Source organism: Populus nigra, chromosome 4, assembly GCF_951802175.1.
Source record: "Populus nigra chromosome 4, ddPopNigr1.1, whole genome shotgun sequence".
NCBI classification, from domain to species: Eukaryota; Viridiplantae; Streptophyta; class Magnoliopsida; order Malpighiales; family Salicaceae; genus Populus; species Populus nigra.
The window spans coordinates 13,446,774-13,465,467 of NC_084855.1; the positions used below are offsets into that span (position 1 = coordinate 13,446,774).

Genomic DNA, 18,694 nt, shown 5'->3' on the forward strand with positions numbered 1-18,694 from the left:
GTTAAATTTTTAATGATTAAGTGATCATGTAAAAAGATCAAAATACCCCCAACATCATCAAGATGTATTGTTTTTTTTCCCGAGGAACAATCATAATTATACTATTTGTAATGTACAGCGAATTGTGTGTGCACTAAGTGAATCACCCTTCAACTTCAGCTTCTTCTTCTTCTTTTTCCAATGAATACTAATCCAGAATTCTAACTAATGAAGGAAAAGAAATACCATCCATCCAAATCAATACAAAAAAATAAAGTAAAATGCAATGGTTATACAAGACAAGTACAGTACTGTTCAAATCTTGGCAAGTTAAGAAAAAGGAAAAACTCGCCACCCTTACCATGGTACCGATCACCACTTTCCAGAGACAACCACAGAATTATGTAAGAGCATGGAGGAGCAAAGTCAAATAGCACAAAATTCACTGGAAAATGATCAGATCAGCATGAGCAAGCAGATGATTTCTTCATCTCGCTTATCTCCAAATCAGTCCCTGATATACCATCAATCTTAGAACCTTTAAGCGTGATGGCATCGGCAACATTAGAATTTCCATTGCCACATTTCAATGCCTTCTTACAAACCGTATCATAAATTTCCTCCAGCAACCTGAAAAATGCACTGTCCACATTGTCACCACTGAAGGCAGATGTCTCGGAAAAAAATAAGCCCTGATCCTCTGCAAATTCGACCGCGTCTTCTGCTGGAACTGCCCTGAGGTCCACGAGATCAACCTTGTTCCCAATAAGCATGATCACAATTGAGTTATCCGCATGGGCTCGGAGCTCCTCGACCCACCTAACCACATGATCAAATGTCGGTCTCTTGGTGATGTCGTAGAGTAACATGGCCCCCAATGCCCCTCTATAATATGCACTCGTCACTGCTCGGTACCTGCAGATTTTTGTTTTTCAATAAATTGAACTTTATATATCAGAATTTGACTGCAAGTTCGGAATATGTTTTAATAGCAGCATCAGTATTTCATTGCTATTCACGAGCCAATATGCAATGGGCCCAGCTATGCCTTCAAGGCACACATTTCCACAATTATTGTACTCTATTCAATAATTCTAATACGACCATTCCGTCAAAAAATTATAAAATAAGTGGAAAATTTCTAAAAAAATACAAAAACTAAAGGAAGATAATCTCTTCGTTTGTCACAACGAAACAAATTATAAGAATTATTATCTTCTGCTAAGCGGGCGCAAGTAGCTATACTTTATAGTCTTTTTTCTTTTATCATGAGCCATAAGTTACAGTCTTGATACAATTAGATTAGATGTATTTAACTATTTATCAGGCGACCAAGAAGGGTCAAGCAAAAAGATATATGTTTGATGTGCATATGAAGAGAGAGAAAAGAAAAAACAGAGAGATGGGAGGCCCCAACCTTTCTTGGCCAGCAGTATCCCAGATCTGAGCCTTGATGACCTTGCCTTTAATGGTGACGGTCCTAGTCTGGAACTCAACACCAATGGTAGACTTTGAATCAAAGCAGAACTCATTCTTGGTAAACCTGGAAAGAATCTGAGTCTTGCCTACTGCAGAGTCACCGATCACCACCACCTTGAACACATAATCTATTGTCTCTGCAGTCTCTTGATGGTTCTGATCACTATCAGTATCCATCTCTTGGTTCATTTTTTACCACTACTAAAACACAGTTGGGGCAAAAATAAACGGTACTTTATTCTGATTCGGTTTATCAGCTGTATGCCAAATATCGTAGGGACTCTTTTGAAACTTTGTGATTGATCCTGGGACTCTAGTCCTGGTGGAAAGTGAAGGACGAGAAAGTGGATAGACAAGAGTCACAAGACAAGACTGTGTTTTCAAAGGTTCGAAATCCTTCACTAAACAGCGAAAAAGGAGTTGTGAAATATGGTCCAGACCAGTGTTATTCTTTGTAATTGTGATAGTGATTATAATTTAAAATAATTAAAATAATTTTTTATTTTAAAAAAATTATTTTAAAAAATATATAAAAAAATTAATTTTAAGTAAAATAAAATTTAAAATTTAAAAGAATATAAACATATTGTCTCAAAGTTAAATTTTTTAAAATCAGCTGTTATTTTTATTTAATATTGAGAAGAAAATATATTGGATTAATTTCGCTAAATTTTGGATTGATAAGAAAATGTTGTGAGGATAATTTTTTTTAAAAAAATAGAAATTTAAATTTCAAATTAATTTAATGTAGAAGGATAAAATTAAAAAAATAATTAAAAAATCAAGTAAATTTACGTCAATGAATCAAACTCTCGATGCAAGTCATGTATGCCATCCGATTCAATAAGTTTATTATTTCATAGATTATTTTTTATTTAATAGATTTAGATGAAAATAAAGTGCATTTGAATTTTTTAATGAAATAATTTTTTAAACAGAAAAACCATGACAGTCGTGTGAAACTAAGATAGCAAAAACAAATAGTTTATAACAAAGGGTGAAACTATATATTTTTTAATTTTGAAGTTAGATAAAAAAAAATCATCAATAAAAAAGGATGAAATTATATTTTTTTTAAAAAAATAAGAATGAAAAATGCATTAAAAAAACAATAGATTGAATGTTATGGGTGAAACTGTATATTTTTTAATTTTTAAGTTAAATAAAAAATAGATTATTAATAAGAAAGGGTGAAATTGTATTTTTTTTTAAATAAGAATGAAAAATGCATTAAAAAAACAATAGATTGAATATTATGGCTTAACTCGTCAAACTTGTGATCTAAGTCATAGAACTAACTAGATTAACTTTTGTTTTCATAAATTTGTATCTAAACTAAGAAAAGAAAAGTATGTAATCATAGGTTTTTGGAATGAACAATTCAAGTGTGTGGGCCTTTAAGTCCAAGCCCTCATGCTTGGATTTTTTTTTTCTCATTTAAAGGACTGGACAACCTGTCATTTATTTTTCTTAAAAAAACATAGAGACGACACATTGTCTTCAAATCTAAATTTCAACCACCACTATGATGACTAGGAAATCAGGGTTATGGATTTTAAACTCAACAAACCCATTTTTCAACCCTTTTAAAGCCAAAAATTCGTTCTAAAACATGTAAAAACCAATTTAGCAACTTAATAAACCTAAAAAACAACTCAAATCACATAATCAAGTTGAATAAATTTTCTCATCCTTGACTTAGATCTATTTTTTTAGACAATATCGAGGCTCTAAAAAAACTCATCATAAGACTTCCTTCACCGAATGAAATTCATTGACACTAATTTTTATCATTTTGGTGGTTGAAATAAGTGTAAATGATGTTTTTCATCTCTAAACTGAAATTTAAAACTTCTCTTTCTCTTTTCCTATAAAAAATAACTAAAAAAATAAGAAAAATAAATTTTAGTATTAAAATTATATTTTTAAAAACTAAAATGATCGATCGCCTATAAACCAAAAAAGATAAAGGATTAAAATAAATTGTTTGTATGAAATTTGAAGCTACATCTATATTACAAGCTATTTTCACTCTAGTTTTCTAACTTTCCATCCATTCCTTTCTTCTAAAAAAAAAAAATACAATTTGGTGCAAGGTTGAGCTAAAGAGAAGTTCAATTGCAAGGAAAAAAATCAAATACAAATTGATTTTTTAAAAAAAATTAATTATTCCAATCCTCGGTGAGTTATTTAAGAATAAACAGTAAATATACTACAGTATTTTGGCGACACAGCTTAGTGTTCGTTAATTAATAGGTACCGTGCATTATTAATTCACATAGCATTATAGAGAAATTTAATTAGCTAGTGTTGACTGTGGCATTATTAATGGGATTGTGAGCTAGAATTCGCGACTCTAATTACCTGGCTGTCCAGGCAGCTTCCTCGTACATCTCTTGTTTCCCGGAACAATCTCGGGATTGAGCTTCAGCTTTTGTTTATTTTAATTTGAAGTGCTCTAAAAATGCATTAATATCGCCATTGAGAGATGGACTTCAGACCACCACCACCATTTGATGCTGTAATTTAATGTGTACAAGTAAAAAAACAAAAAAAATTAATTAAATAAAAAATAAAAAAAATTAACAAAAAAATTAAATCATAAAAAAACTGAGTAAACCAATTAAAATATTTAAAAAAACTTATGTTTTCGTTTGATTTTAGTTTTGTAATACTAAAACCAATAAACTCTAACCAAATCAAACCAATTTAAATTAAAAAAAATATTATAAATAAAAAAATAAATGCTTTCTATTCTAACCCATTAATCCTATCAACCACCCCCGCTCCTTAGAGTCTACACCCTAGCCTTATTCTTTTACATTTAATAACAAGAAAAAAAAAAAAAAAAAACTCCATGCTTTAACCCTTTTGCCTAGCCTCCTTGGCATAATTGTATTCTTCCCAACACTTTTCTCTATGTGAAATGGCTGGAATGCACCTCTAGCCCCATTTCTTTTCACTTCTGTCACTGTTATCTTTCTTGGCAAATCATGCAAGAATCAAACACACAAAATAAATCCCTCTTCTTTTTGTTGTATCATTCTCCAAACTCAAAAGGGTGGTGGTCATTATATTACCTGTTTTTTAGATGGATATAGGGATTGATTCCACAACTGGACAGATCTAAGCGAATTAAATTTCTTCTTGTGATCGTTGTTGTTGATACTGCTATGTCTCTTGTTTTTCTTATTATTATTTTATGATTATTGTTTTTGATGTTCATTATCATTTTCTTCTTGGATATGAAACTCTGATTGTTGTTGTTCAGCCCGATGTGGATTGGAGGCAATCATTTTACTTGAATTTGACTGCATATTCATCATACATGGTAACCTTGTATAGGTTTTTTCAATTTTTTACATACAAAAACAAACCGAACTGACACCGGTCGGTTGGAATTGATTTTTCTTTATTTATTTATTTTTTATAAAATTTTAGTTTGGTTATTTTTATAGATAAAAATCGAACCAAATCAAAAATAATCACCCTACATTAAAGTTTACAAAACTTATACCCGTTCCTCTTTTTTGATATTTTGTTTTTGCTTTAAATTGGTTTTTTTTTGTGTTTTCAAATATTTTAATGTATCAATATTAAAAATAAAATTTAAAAAATAAAAAATATTATTTTAATTTATTTTAAAATTAAACATACTTTAAAAAAACAATTATTTCCTCACTAAAAAAAACAATTCTTCCACAACCATGGCTCTCCCTCGTTCATGAAAAAGGCAGCTCCAAGTTTTATTACAGTGCCCATAAAGGCACGGGAGACTTCTAATAAAGTTTGCTTTATCCCAGCAACTTCAGTCTTTAAAATAGAAAAGGACTCCCACCTTTATTTGCACCGACAAAAGTCTTGGGTGCAGTGACATCCCCAAGAATGAAGTTCGGGATGTCAAATCGAAACCATCTTCAAAGTGAAATGAACAACTCACTGAATCCTCGAAAGACAAAAAAGAAAAGAACATGATGTTCCTCCTTTTGAGAATCAACACAGCGTTCCTTGTAAGAGGTAAAAAAAACTAGACGTTCGGTTTTTAATAATGAATTTAACTAACCCGACATCATTATGCTACAAAAAGCAAACAGTTAATCATAAACAAGAATATTTAAGATTTGAAAAGGCCACGAACACTGCTCTCTGATCCTGGCTTTGCGCGTAAACAACGATAGTACAATTTCAGATCGCCTTGCGTTGTTGGAACTGGGAACAGATTTCAATGGGCCAAGGGATCTCTGACGGGAGATTTGATGGCACGATCTGATGGTCATGGATGGGCCAGATTTTTGTATGCTTTATGGCAGAAAAGATGAAATATATGGACCCATGAACTATTTTCCTCAGGCCCGATGGCAGAAAAGATGTTGGAGGCTCGCTGCTGGTACTGGTTCATGATGCCCTATGTTCTGGGCGCGCCATGTTTCTCGTCAAAATAAACCTGCAGGGCAAAATCAGGGCGATGATGCCCACCAAAATTGGTAACATTAACCATTAATAAAAATATTAAAACATTTGAGGTGGAAACACAATTCATATGCATAGTGAATCACCTCAAATCTTCTTTTTTTAATTCATGTTCTTTTTTTTAATTGGATTTTTTTTATTTATACCCTTTTTTATTGAGTTTTTTTATTTTTTATTTAATAATTATAATTTAATTTTATAAAATTGACCCGATGTTTGGATAATAAGCTATGAAACACCTCATACTTTTATTTTCATTACCATTAACACGCTCTGCTAGGTTATTATTGGGGATGGCTACTGATAGAGATCATTGGCATTGTCGCATCCATGGATTAAATCAGTTACCAGACTCAAAAGTATACAAGCAATTTTAAAAGAGTATAGTTTAATTAGTCAGTTCTTGTGTTTGCTCTCAAAAATTATCAGATTGAATGTTATAAATTTTAAAATTATTAAAAGCTTGTATATTTATTAACTTTAGAGTCTTAAAACATTAATTGAGGTAAGCGTAAATTAATCTAGATATCTCAAGTAAAAACAAAAATTATACAGGCACAAAAAATATATATATGAGCAATTACAAAATTTGAGCATCTTAATAGTTTCCCCCCTTAAGAGCATAAATATAAAAACAGCAAGTTAGACTTTTGTGCCTTCATTTAGTTTCAGCTTGTGTTATGAAACGTGATTCATCAAATTTTTCTTGAATGAAAAAAAAAACTCAAATCTTACTGATGTTTTAATTTTTCTGTTGGAAAAAAAATTAAATCATATGAAGATTGATCTGATATAATTTTAATTAATTTTACAGGTTCAAAAATAATCTGAACAACCCGTAATAACATAGTTTGACTCATAAAAAATTTCAAGATGATATTTTTTTTTAATAATAAGATAATAAGATATTGGATTGACTTGGGCAAACTTGAGTTAACATGTCAAATTCATGACATGCATTGTGAGACTATGATAACACTACATAAAACAAATCAAAATAAATTATGAAGTTTAATTTTCAATCAAATAAATGTTGAAGAATAAAATTAAAAAAAAAATTAATTAAAAAAGGACCCAAAAAAACAAACTGAGTTAACTTGTCAAGCTCTCGATCTGAGTCCTAAGACTAAGATAACTCCATAGATAGCAAATCGAAATAGATTATGAAGTTTAATTCTTAATCAGACCAATGTTGAAAGATGAGAAAAAAAAAAGAACATAGAAATGACCTAAGTCAATTTATCAAACTCATGAGACGAAAATAATCTCATAAAAAAATAATAAAAAAATGATTTGATTTAATATTCTAAATTCATGACTTTAGTCATGAGACTGAAATAACTTTATAAAAAGCAATTTAAAATCAATTATAAAGTTAAATCTCCAATCGACACTCTCAGACTTAATGATAAACGATGAAATTTATAAAAAGTTTTAATTAAAAAAATAATAAAACAAATAAGTCAAGTTAATTCGAGTTAACCCATTAAGCACTATTTCTGAGTCATGAGGCCACGATAATTTAATAAAAAGTAAACCAAAACAAATTATGCAGCCTAATTTCAAATGAAATAGAACATTAAATGATGAAATTAGAAAGGAAAAAAAGTCAATTAAAAAAAGAAAAATAAATAAGTCAATTTGTTTAACCTGCTAAACTCGCGACCTAGGTTATGAGAGGGAGACAACCTAATAAAACAAAAATTCAATGTTGAAAGACCTGTGACCCGGGTCATGAGACAAAGATAATTTATTGAAAAAAAAACAACTCAATTTAACTAGGGTTAAAATGCAAAAACTTGCATCTTTTATTACAAAACCAAGATATCTTCATAGAAAATAAATCAAAGTAGATTATGTAACTCAATTCTCAACCGATCTAATATTGAAAGATAAAATTGAAAAAAATCTCAATGAAAAAACATAAAAATAAAACCAAATCAACTTAAGTTAACATGTTAAGCACTATTCCCGAGTTATAAAGCTGGAATAACTTAATAGAAAGTAAACAAAACAAATCATGAAGTATAATTTTCAATTAACCTAATATTAAATGGTAAAATTAAAAAAAAACTCGAGTCAGTCTTCCCGAGTTATAAAGCTGGAATAACTTAATAGAAAGTAAACAAAACAAATCATGAAGTATAATTTTTAATTAACCTAATATTAAATGATAAAATTAAAAAAAAAACTCGAGTCAGTCAGGCTAACCTGTCAAATTTATTATCTATATTACGAGAATAAAGCAATTCAATAAAAAATAAATCTAATATTAAATAATAATAATAAAAAATGATAGAAGACAAAAAAGAAGCCTTGTACAAATAAGTTAAAAGTGGATTACAACCGTTGAAACCACACGGTTTTTGTGTGTATTGTATAATAATAATAATAATAATAATTACCCGCGACTGCTTGGTCGGAACTTCTTTAAAAAATCGAACGCGTAAAGCGAGGGTTGATTTGAAAGATGACTCTGGAGAAAACAACAGTGATTTTACGAGATAGCTTTGTTCGTGGACACGTGGCAATAAAGACTTTTGGCACATGAATCCCCCATAGCTCCAGTATAATTGCATGCCAAGATATTTATTGATGGAAGGGCCTCGACTTGTGACGTGCTGTAAATAACGTGAGCCACGCAGTTTGCAGCAAGGAAAGCGTTCATACCGCGTGCATGTTTACGTGGATATTTTTATTTAAAGTGTTTTTTTTTTATTTTAAAATAATATTATTTTATTTTTTAAATTTATTTTGATATTAAGATGTTAAAACAATTTAATAATATAAAAAAATTAATTTAAAATAAAAAAATTCAAAACTCTATGAAAAGCAGTGCAACAAGCATCACAGATGTTGCTAGATGAGCCTTGATCATTATTATTGATCTCTAGCCAATTTGCATATCAAATTCAGACTAGGTTTTTTATTATTATTAATCTAAAAAATGTCTAAGTTGTGTTTCCTATTTATAAATAGTATTTTCATTTTCATCTCTAATTTTATTATTTATTCAGGATATTCATGAAGAATTAAGAAGACATGTTTATCAAATATGAAGTTTTCAAAATAGAAAACAAGAGCCTTATTTAAGTTAAATTGAAAATAATAAAATAAATAATCATAAAAAAAGTTTTGCTTGAATTAACTGGAACATCTACCTTTTAGACCTAGGGTTTTCTTTTGGGGGCCCACGACTTTCCTCCTGTTTAGCAAGACTTTTCAAGAAGATCACACATCACAGCCAAGTGCGACCCCTTCCAATATTCCCAGCTGTGACGTGCATGCATTCCTCAAGAGAAAAGACTTGGTTCTTTCTTTGTAATTGAATTGGTCAATTCACTTGGGGGATTAAAGTGGGCACCTTTCCAGTGTCCAAGAGCTTTTAGGATGCCCATCTTGACCGTCCAATTCTCTTTTTGTTTTTTTGTTATTACTCGACGAAGTTATAAAAAAATTGACATTGTATCTAGACCTAGTGATAGACATGTAAGATAAGATTTTTATTAAAATAAAAGATTTTATGATGTTTAAATTAATAAATATAAAAGGACGGTAAATTGAGTGTGGGAAGAGAGAGTGACTAGTAAAGAATATAATGTTATGTAACATCTCGTGTCTAGAGAAAAGTATCCAAAGTTAAAATATAATAAGATAGTTGATATCTAACTTTGTAAAACGTGTTTTGGAACCCGTGAACTAATATAAATAAAATTATAAAATATGAAAACTGGATTGAGCTGAGCTATAACAAACAATATTATGCAAGAAGAGTGGGCTGGACTTTAAATATCATGTGTGGAATAAGAGAGTAATGTAGTCAAGTGAATTTGTCTTAGCTTTTTACCTAATCGAAGGACTTGCTGTATTTAAAGATACCTCAAGTCATATGAGCTTACCTATTGGAAAGAGAGAAATGACGAGAATTATCTGACTTTCTAAAAAATTGAGTCATTGATTAATATACCATGCTTGCCATTAGAAGATAGGTTCGTGCTTGAGAATAAATCATTTGTGAAAAGGATGACCGTGCTAGGAGAGTTGATGCAGAGTTAGGCTTCATTATAGCGCTAGATCCGTCCTGAGCATGCTTGGCATCGCCAACATTACCAATCAGAGTAACATTCCTTTACCAAACTACTGGTGAAAAAGTTGGCATGAGATGGTTTGAGAGATTTAATTATTGATGAAATACGGTAGCTATTGCAAGTTGGAGTGTTAGTGCAAGAGTCATCATTATGAATAGCCGTTGGCGAAAAGGTTGGTCTAAGACAGTTTGAGAGAACTTTTATTGATGATAGAGGATGGTCATTACATGCCAGGAGTGTTAGCGTAGGAGTCAGGATTATGGATAGTCATTGGCTAAGAATGTGGCCTGAAACAGTTTAAGCGAGGGTGTTATTGGCGAGAGAGAGTGGCCAGTGCAAGCTATGTGCAAGGTTCGGCTAGGTTGACATTTTATCCCCTTCTCCTTCTCTTCTCCACTTTTGGTTGGTTGGGTTTAGAATAAAGGTCGGCGGGGCCAAGGTTGAGCAACTAACCTCATCCTCCTCATTCACCCTCTTTTGCCCATGATATGGCTGGCTAGGGGTTGGTTGGGTCAGCCCCTTTTCTCCTCCTCCCGGCCTTGGTTGGACCTTTGGGTTCGGTTTGGGTCTGTCCCTTCTCTTCTCTCTTTTTTTTTTTTTTTTCCCTTCCCTAGCTAAGCCCCGGTTGGACCATTAACAAGCAGCCTGCCTTGGTTAGGAGGCTTCAAAAGGGCTCAATTCAGCAATTCTTGAGTTTTTTTTTTTTATCATCACCGTCGTCATTATTATTTAATGTAAAAATTGCTTTTGTAATTGAGAATACTTTAAATGCATGACTTTTACTAGCCAGCAATCTCCCTTTCACTTACCAGTTCAAGGGTACAACAACTTAATTGACCACGCCAGATGAATCGATGTTTATATTTTCCTTCATACCAGGAAGAGTGTCCGGATTAAAACTAACTATACTAAATTATTTACATAGTCCGAGGTTTCAACAGGTTATCTATATTTATGGGTTTGTCCACAATAACATTCATTTGACAGCATCAAAAGGACTGGCACCTCACCCAGAGAATTAACAAGTACTTGACTTGCTTCTAGCAATCTCAAAACTGCTCCTCGTACATCAAAAAATTAATTTAATTTACACCATTTCGTCGTTTTAACCTAATTTTGCAATAGCTGTTCTCTTTTTTTTTCACAAAAAAAATAATCAGCTTTCAAAATAATTAGAGAAAAAAAAAAAAACAAGGCATCCGTTAAAAGATGAGGAAAAGAAGAAGATTGTAAATTTGAAATGTGTAGTGCTTATTCTAACCACTGGGAAGACATGCTGCCCTGATTTTTTTTTAGTTTAATATGGATATTTAGATTAGTTTTTACACACCTTAATTAAACCTACAAGTCCTTAAACTAACAACCATACTGCCCTAATATTGATCACACAGGAGAGGAGTTAAACTATAGAAAAAAGACAAAGAGTGAGTCATTTAACAAAGTCAAACCAAAAGACCATCAAACAAGTAGAGAGACACATGATTTCAGAAACGAAAGAGAGAAGGAGAGAGAGTCTTTAACGTGTTTGAGAGTTTATTAACTGTTTCTTGAAGTATTTTTTTTGTTTTGAATTGTATTAAAATAATTTTTTTTTGTGTTTTAAAAATTAATTTTCATATCAATACATTAAAATAATATTAAAAACTTATTAATTTGAAAAAAAAAATTTAATTTTTTTTAAAATATTTTTGAAATGTAAAAATACTCTCATCTATATATCCTATACGAAAGAATGAGATTCATGTATATATATATATATTAGTAATTTATTAGGCATCATAATAACTGTTGCTTTTAAAATTATTTTTGTTTAAAAATATTTTTTTATTATTTAAAATTTATTTTTAATATTAATACATAATAATTATATGAAAACATCAAAAAATAAAAAATAAGTAATTTAAAGTATAAAAATAAAAAAATAATTTTTTTCAAAAATATTTTTAAAATATAAAAAAAACCCATCTCTTAAGCCATTTTATTTTCAAAAACCTAAATTAGTTCTATTAAAAATTAATATTTTTAAAAATATTTTTTGTTTAAAAATATATTTAAATAATGTTTTTTTAATTTATTTTTTATATTAATATATTAAAATAATTTAAAAATACTAAAAATAATTAATTTGAAGTAAATAAAAAATTAATTTTTTATTTTTTTAAATACTTTTAAAATATAAAAATACATGTGCTTTTATGCTTTTTTTTTTTTCAGAAACCTAAATTAGTTTTACCAAAAACTAATATTTTTAAAGTCGTCTTCTTTCTTCCTTGTTTATTTTGCTTCCTTTTTCTTCTCTCTCTATATACATATGCTACCTCATTTTGTACTGTCACTATTGTTTTCTTTCGGGTCTTGCTTATACTTTCCCAGCAAATTCCGTGCATTTTCCCGGAAAATCGATCCTTCTAGTGAACTTTCATGGGCATTTACTATCTAAGCAGGTCCTTCTCCCTCTCCCTCTGCTTCAAAGATAATTATAGTTGGATCTTTTTATATATATCTAATTTAACGTTTCTTTTGACTATGTTTATTTGAATTTCATTTTGAGCTTTGAATTGATTAAAGAAAAGATTAGCTGAACCTTTCTTTATCTCCTGTTGTTGAATTTTGTTTAAAATTGGTCACATGTTCATGCTCCAAGGCTATGTCTCAACTTCAAAAAATTGAATATTTCTGTTTGGTTAAATGTGGGAAAAGATCATCAATTATGATGGAAACTTGCGTTTTGTTTTTCTGGATTTGCCATGGAGGCTCAGCTCAGTGAATTTAAGCCCTTTATGTGGTGGCTTAAATAGAGTTGGGGAAAAAAATGAAGGGAAAACACCCATCTCAGATACTCTTTGAATAAAGAAGTTGTCTAACCTAAATTCTAATAATGGATTTAAGCACTTCATGTGGAGGCTTGAAGGGATTGCAAATGATATAAAAACTAGTATAATTGAATCAGTATTTCACCCAACCAAACAGATTATAGTCATATGGTTTAAATTTGTCTGCATTTCATTTCTTTTGTACGCTTAGAAACCAAGCGGAGGCCATGATTTCAATTCCTCTGAATATTTGTTTTCATTCTGTTCCTTGTCAATATGGGCTCTAATATATATAGCAAGTAGTTCTGTTGATCTGTGCATAATCTGAATTGAATGCAGGCATTTTATGAAACCTGATCTGGATCAAAATGTCTAGACGGTTGCTTTGCAACTGGGTTTTTTTACCTCATGGGAGTAGAGTGTTTTGATTCTTAGCTTTTGTAGGAGTGATACATGATGGCACTAGATGTTATTACTAGTGCATGTTCTTTTCCAGCTGATGAGTGCCTTTCACAAATTGTGGAGGGGATGATGGAGGTTGTATATGCTGCAAACAATGTCCTTGTTAAGAAGGAGAGTTTTAAGGAATTTTCTGTCTACTTGGAAAGGGTTGCACCTGTTCTAAAAGAGCTGAATAAGAAAGACATTAGTCGTTCTAGGAGCCTTAACAGTGCCATTGAGATCCTAAATCAGGAAATTAAAGCTGCAAAGCAGCTGACTGCTGATTGCACCAAGAGAAACAAAGTGTATCTCCTAATGAATTCTCGGACGATAATTAAGAACCTAGAGGACATCACAAGAGAGATAAGCCGAGCTCTAGGTCTTCTTCCTTTGGCCTCTTTGGATCTTTCAGCCGGTATAATTGAAGAGATTGAAAAGCTTCGTGATAGTATGCAGAGAGCTGAGTTCAAGGCTGCTATAGCAGAAGAAGAGATTTTGGTGAAAATTGAGTCCGGAATACAGGAGAGGGTTGTTGATCGTTCTTATGCCAATAAATTACTGTTTCACATAGCTGAGGCTGTTGGGATCTCAACTGACAGGTCTGCATTGAAGAAAGAGTTTGAAGAATTCAAGAGTGAGATTGAAAATGCCCGGTTAAGGAAGGATCAGGCTGAAGCTATACAAATGGATCAGATAATTGCTTTGTTAGAAAGGGCAGATGCTGCTTCGTCTCCTAAGGAAAAAGAGATAAAGTATTTCACCAAACGAAAGTCTTTGGGTAGTCAACCATTGGAACCTCTCCAGTCTTTTTATTGCCCAATTACACGGGATGTTATGGAGGACCCTGTGGAGACCTCTTCGGGACAGACATTTGAGAGAAGTGCAATAGAAAAATGGCTTGCAGACGGCCATGAAATGTGTCCTCTGACCATGACCCCTCTAGACACATCAATTTTGAGGCCTAACAAAACTCTTAGGCAATCAATAGAAGAATGGAAGGATAGAAACACCATGATTAAAATTGCTTCCATGAAATCAAAACTTGTATCTGAAGAAGAAGAAGAAGAAGTGCTTCAATGCCTAGAACAGTTAGAGGATCTCTGTGAACAAAGAGACCAACATCGGGAATGGGTGATATTGGAGAATTATATACCACAATTTATCCAGCTTCTTGGAGCAAAAAATCCAGATATAAGGAATCGTGCTCTAGTCATCCTTTGCATTCTTGCAAAAGATAGTGATCATGCCAAGGTACTTCAAGCTTGATCTATTATGGTGTCTTCTCTCTTTCTCTATTTATTTCCATTCCTGATGAAGGACAGCAAGATACTTAAATAGTGATTATTTGCAAGCGCAAGTTATAGTGTGCTTATTTCAGCTCAGCTCAACTTCATTCAACAATACCTCTGTATGAAACAAGCCGGGTTGGCTACATGGATCCATCACCTCCAATCAGCTCTTATAGAGGCTAAACTTTCATTGCAATGATAGATTTTCTTTATCCTTGAGCTCACGTTATTTTTGTTCCACCTTCCCCATCTTCTCTCTTCTAACAAACATAAATTATGTGCACAAATACTGCAAATATGTGGCCATCAGATACAAACAAATGTGGACAGAGAACATGGATGCACATGCACAATATGCATATACAGAAATAGGAAAATACAATGCAGGCTTATGAGCCACTTGCTTAATTAAAATTCGGATCAGTTATGTGTGTGTGTGTGTGAGAGAGAGAGAGAGAGGGAGAGGGAGAGGGGCAGAGAGAGAGAGAGATGTTATAGCTGATTTGTTCATTCCATTGAATTAAATTAATTGATTTATTCTTGATAATTTCAATACTTCATTAATACTAAACATAAAGAAACTTTTCAATTTAGATTGAAATCACACGCATAAAATTATCCAAGGTATTGACCGACCTAATTATATTTGACATATAAACTTGGTAGATAATCAAGGAGGTGTTTCTTGATAGCAATTCTTTCCTAAAATCTGGAACATGTTGCAGGAAAGAGTTGCAAATGTTGATAATGCAATCGAGTCCATTGTTCGATCTCTTGGACGCCGTATTGGGGAAAGGAAGTTAGCAGTGGCATTACTATTGGAATTGTCAAAGTGTAACTTGGTAAGGGATGGCATTGGAAAGGTTCAGGGTTGTATTCTCCTCTTAGTGACCATGGCAAGCAGTGATGACAATCAAGCTGCCGCAGATGCCCAAGAGCTATTGGAGAATCTTTCGTTCTCTGATCCCAACATCATACAAATGGCTAAGGCAAATTACTTCAAACATTTGCTGCAGCGTCTATCCACAGGTGATTTGCATGTGACCACTGTATTAATCTTCTTAATGTAATTTTGATTAAGCCTGTCATCTATTTTCCCCTTCACAATTTTTATTTTTATTTTTGTTGGTGCAAGATCTTTGTAGAATAGTTGCTGCCCTTCGTAAAATGAGCTGAAATCTTTGTCACAATATGGAGTCAAACTGGGCCTAATTAATCATGCTGAATGTGTTTGTGTCAATTCATACAATTCTGGATGTCCAAGTGAAATTCGACATGCCATATTAACAGCATGCTGGATGTGTGGTCACCAACTTGCTATGTATGAATTCAATAATGTAACCTGGAGTTTAAATTGTTTCTGCCAATGACTGCTAAGTGTAATATTTATATGATAATAATTTATGTTCTAGCCTTGGAGTGATTGAAGAGAGACATGTTCATATTTCAAAAGTGCTTATTGACCTGTTTATGCAGGACCAGAAGATGTGAAAACGATCATGGCATCAACTCTGGCGGAATTGGAGTTAACTGATCATAACAAAGCATCTTTGTTTGAAGGAGGTGCTCTGGGTCCTCTTCTTCACTTGGTATCATGTGGTGACATTCCAATGAAAAAAGTGGCTGTCAAAGCTCTTCAGAACCTATCAAGCTTACCTGAAAATGGCCTGCAGATGATTAAAGAAGGTGCAGTTCAGCCATTACTTGGCCTTCTCTTTCAGCACATCTCTTCGTCTTCAAGTTTACGTGAGCAGGTGGCTACCACAATCATGCACCTTGCTGTATCAACAGTATCTCAAGAATCCAGCCCGACGCTGGTTTCCTTGTTGGAATCTGATGATGACATTTTCAAGCTCTTCTCATTAATTAACTTAGCAGGGCCTGATGTGCAGCAAAACATTCTTCTAGCTTTCCATGCCTTGTGCCAGTCCCCATCAGCATCAAATATCAAGGCCAAGCTGACAGAGGTACACAAGAAGTTCTGTCTGTGTGTCCAGTTCTAGGATGATATTACTGCATATTCAAAGGAAAGAAAAGTAGACCATGGCTATTGTGCATAGTAGCTATTTACAATTTCTGTTAATATAGTAATTACTTTTGCACAATCCACATGCAATACAATGTGCTAAAATCTAATACCAAAAAGATTGTGATAAAACTAGATGTAATTTCTCCTCAAAGAAAACAAGAAATGTCGGTGCATAAATGTAATTAGATACATAGATGCAATGTTATGGCCAGAGATTGGCTACTAACAAATTTGGCTCTACACTGCTGGTGTTCAGAATGCCATCAAGATCCAATTTCTTAATAATGTTCTTAAAAGATGAATCTATTCTTGCTATGAACAAAGTACCAGACAAGATAATACATGGGATGATTATTTACTGTTTAACAAACCTGTGTCAGACCAGGAAAATTGCCAAATGCAAGCACCTGAGATTTTTTTATCCATCTGTTATTGTCTTATCCTGCCATTCAGTTCCTCCAGATTCTTAAGTTTATCTATAATGTTTGTTAGATAGGGTTTCATCATATTGTTACTAACTTGTCTTGATAACAGTGCTCAGCCATGCAAGTTTTGGTCCGGTTATGTGAGCTAGACGACCCTAATGTGAGAGCAAATGCTGTGAAGCTGTTATATTGCTTGATAGAAGATGGCAATGAAGCCATCATACTAGAGCATGTGGGTCAGAAATGCATCGAGACCTTGCTCCGGATTATCCAATTTTCTAATGTTGAAGAAGTGATTACTTATGCGATGGGTATTATCTCAAACCTCCCAGAAAAGCACCAGATCACCCAGTGGCTTCTGGATGCTGGGGCACTTCCTGTGATCTCTAAATTTCTCCCTGATAGCAAGCACAGTGATCCCCGTAAAAATCACTTAGTCGAAAACGCCACTGGAGCCATGCGGCATTTTACTGCTTCAACAAATCCAGAATGGCAAAAGAGAGCTGCAGAAGCTGGCATAATTCCTGTGTTAGTGCAGCTACTGGACTTTGGAACTACCATGATGAAGAAATGTGCTGCAATTTCTCTTGCTCATTTTTCGGAGAGCTCACTAGCACTTAGTCGCCCAATACCCAAGCACAAGGGATTCTGGTGCTTCTCTGTTCCACCTGAAACTGGCTGCCCAATTCATGGGGGAATATGTGCTGTTGAATCATCATTTTGCCTTGTGGAAGCTGATGCGGTTGGACCACTTGTGAGGGTTCTTCAAGATCCAGATCCTGGAACCTGTGAGGCTTCTTTAGATGCCCTGCTGACATTAATTGATGGCGTTAAACTTCAAAATGGTAGTAAGGTGCTTGCAGAAGCAAATGCCATACCACCAATTATTGGATTTCTTGGTTCATCATCCCTCAGACTGCAGGAAAAGGCTCTAAACACTCTAGAAAGGATCTTCCGGCTGCCAGAGTTAAAACAAAAGTATGGGTCCTCTGCGCAGATGCCTTTGGTTGACCTGACACAACGGGGTAACAGCAGAATGAAGTCTCTTTCAGCCAGAATACTTGCTCATTTGAACGTACTTCATGAACAGTCCTCTTACTTCTAAAGAAATTCAATGTTTAATGCCTCAAAATCATACAGATGTACTCCAGGTCTGACAAGTAATGACTAGGAATGAATCCCATCTTGATTCTCTAGCGAGAAGCCTCTGCATGGCTATGAGTAAGGCTTCACGTTTTCAATGCTGGATGGAAAGTGGCTGTAGAAGGGCATCTTCTCACTTCTAGATGATGCCAGATAAGTTGTCTTGGGCTGAATTCGTAACATTTTCTATCATTTTTTTGTGAAGAGAGAATATTGATAGAGAGATGGATTTTTAGAAGTGGCTAATGTTAAGTGCCACATAAATTGTTCACTTTGTACAGTTGAAAGTTGAATTAGCTATTGATTTGTCTGCAGGAGAAAATGACAGATCAGGATTAGGTAACCATTGATAGACTGGTTACTGTACCCACCCCGATCATTCTTCATTTTTTTTCCTGCTAGAATTGAATTCTTTGCTCGTATTTGTGGCATAGCTTCTGATATTCTTGGTTGTTATTTTATTAGACAGAGAGAGTAGTAATCAAATAAAAGCCTTAGAGTGGTCCAGCTTCTGCTGGGAGTAGTAATGCACCTGTTT

At 33.1% G+C, this 18,694-nt stretch overlaps 2 protein-coding genes across 3 annotated transcripts; one reads left to right on the forward strand and one right to left on the reverse strand.

Moving 5' to 3' along the window:
* Positions 1-208: 208 nt before the first annotated feature.
* LOC133691560 (ras-related protein RABA3-like) lies at positions 209-1,873 on the reverse strand. Its single transcript, XM_062112112.1, has 2 exons — positions 1,397-1,873; positions 209-894 (listed from the first exon to the last, which is right to left on the reverse strand). The coding sequence occupies exons 1-2, from the start codon at positions 1,645-1,647 to the stop codon at positions 441-443; spliced, it is 705 nt and encodes a 234-aa protein (XP_061968096.1). The 5' UTR covers positions 1,648-1,873; the 3' UTR covers positions 209-440.
* Positions 1,874-12,299: 10,426 nt separating this feature from the next.
* LOC133691979 (U-box domain-containing protein 24-like) lies at positions 12,300-18,599 on the forward strand. Of its 2 annotated transcripts, XM_062112613.1 has the most exons (5): positions 12,300-12,460; positions 13,169-14,521; positions 15,285-15,588; positions 16,036-16,526; positions 17,123-18,599. In XM_062112613.1, exons 2-5 carry the CDS (start codon positions 13,283-13,285, stop codon positions 18,116-18,118), a joined length of 3,030 nt encoding a protein of 1,009 aa, XP_061968597.1. In that variant the 5' UTR covers positions 12,300-12,460; positions 13,169-13,282; the 3' UTR covers positions 18,119-18,599. The 2 variants fall into 2 exon arrangements, with proteins under 2 accessions (XP_061968597.1, XP_061968598.1); XM_062112614.1 differs by lacking the exon at positions 12,300-12,460 and having other exon boundaries at positions 12,489-14,521.
* The last annotated feature ends 95 nt before the right edge of the window (positions 18,600-18,694 follow it).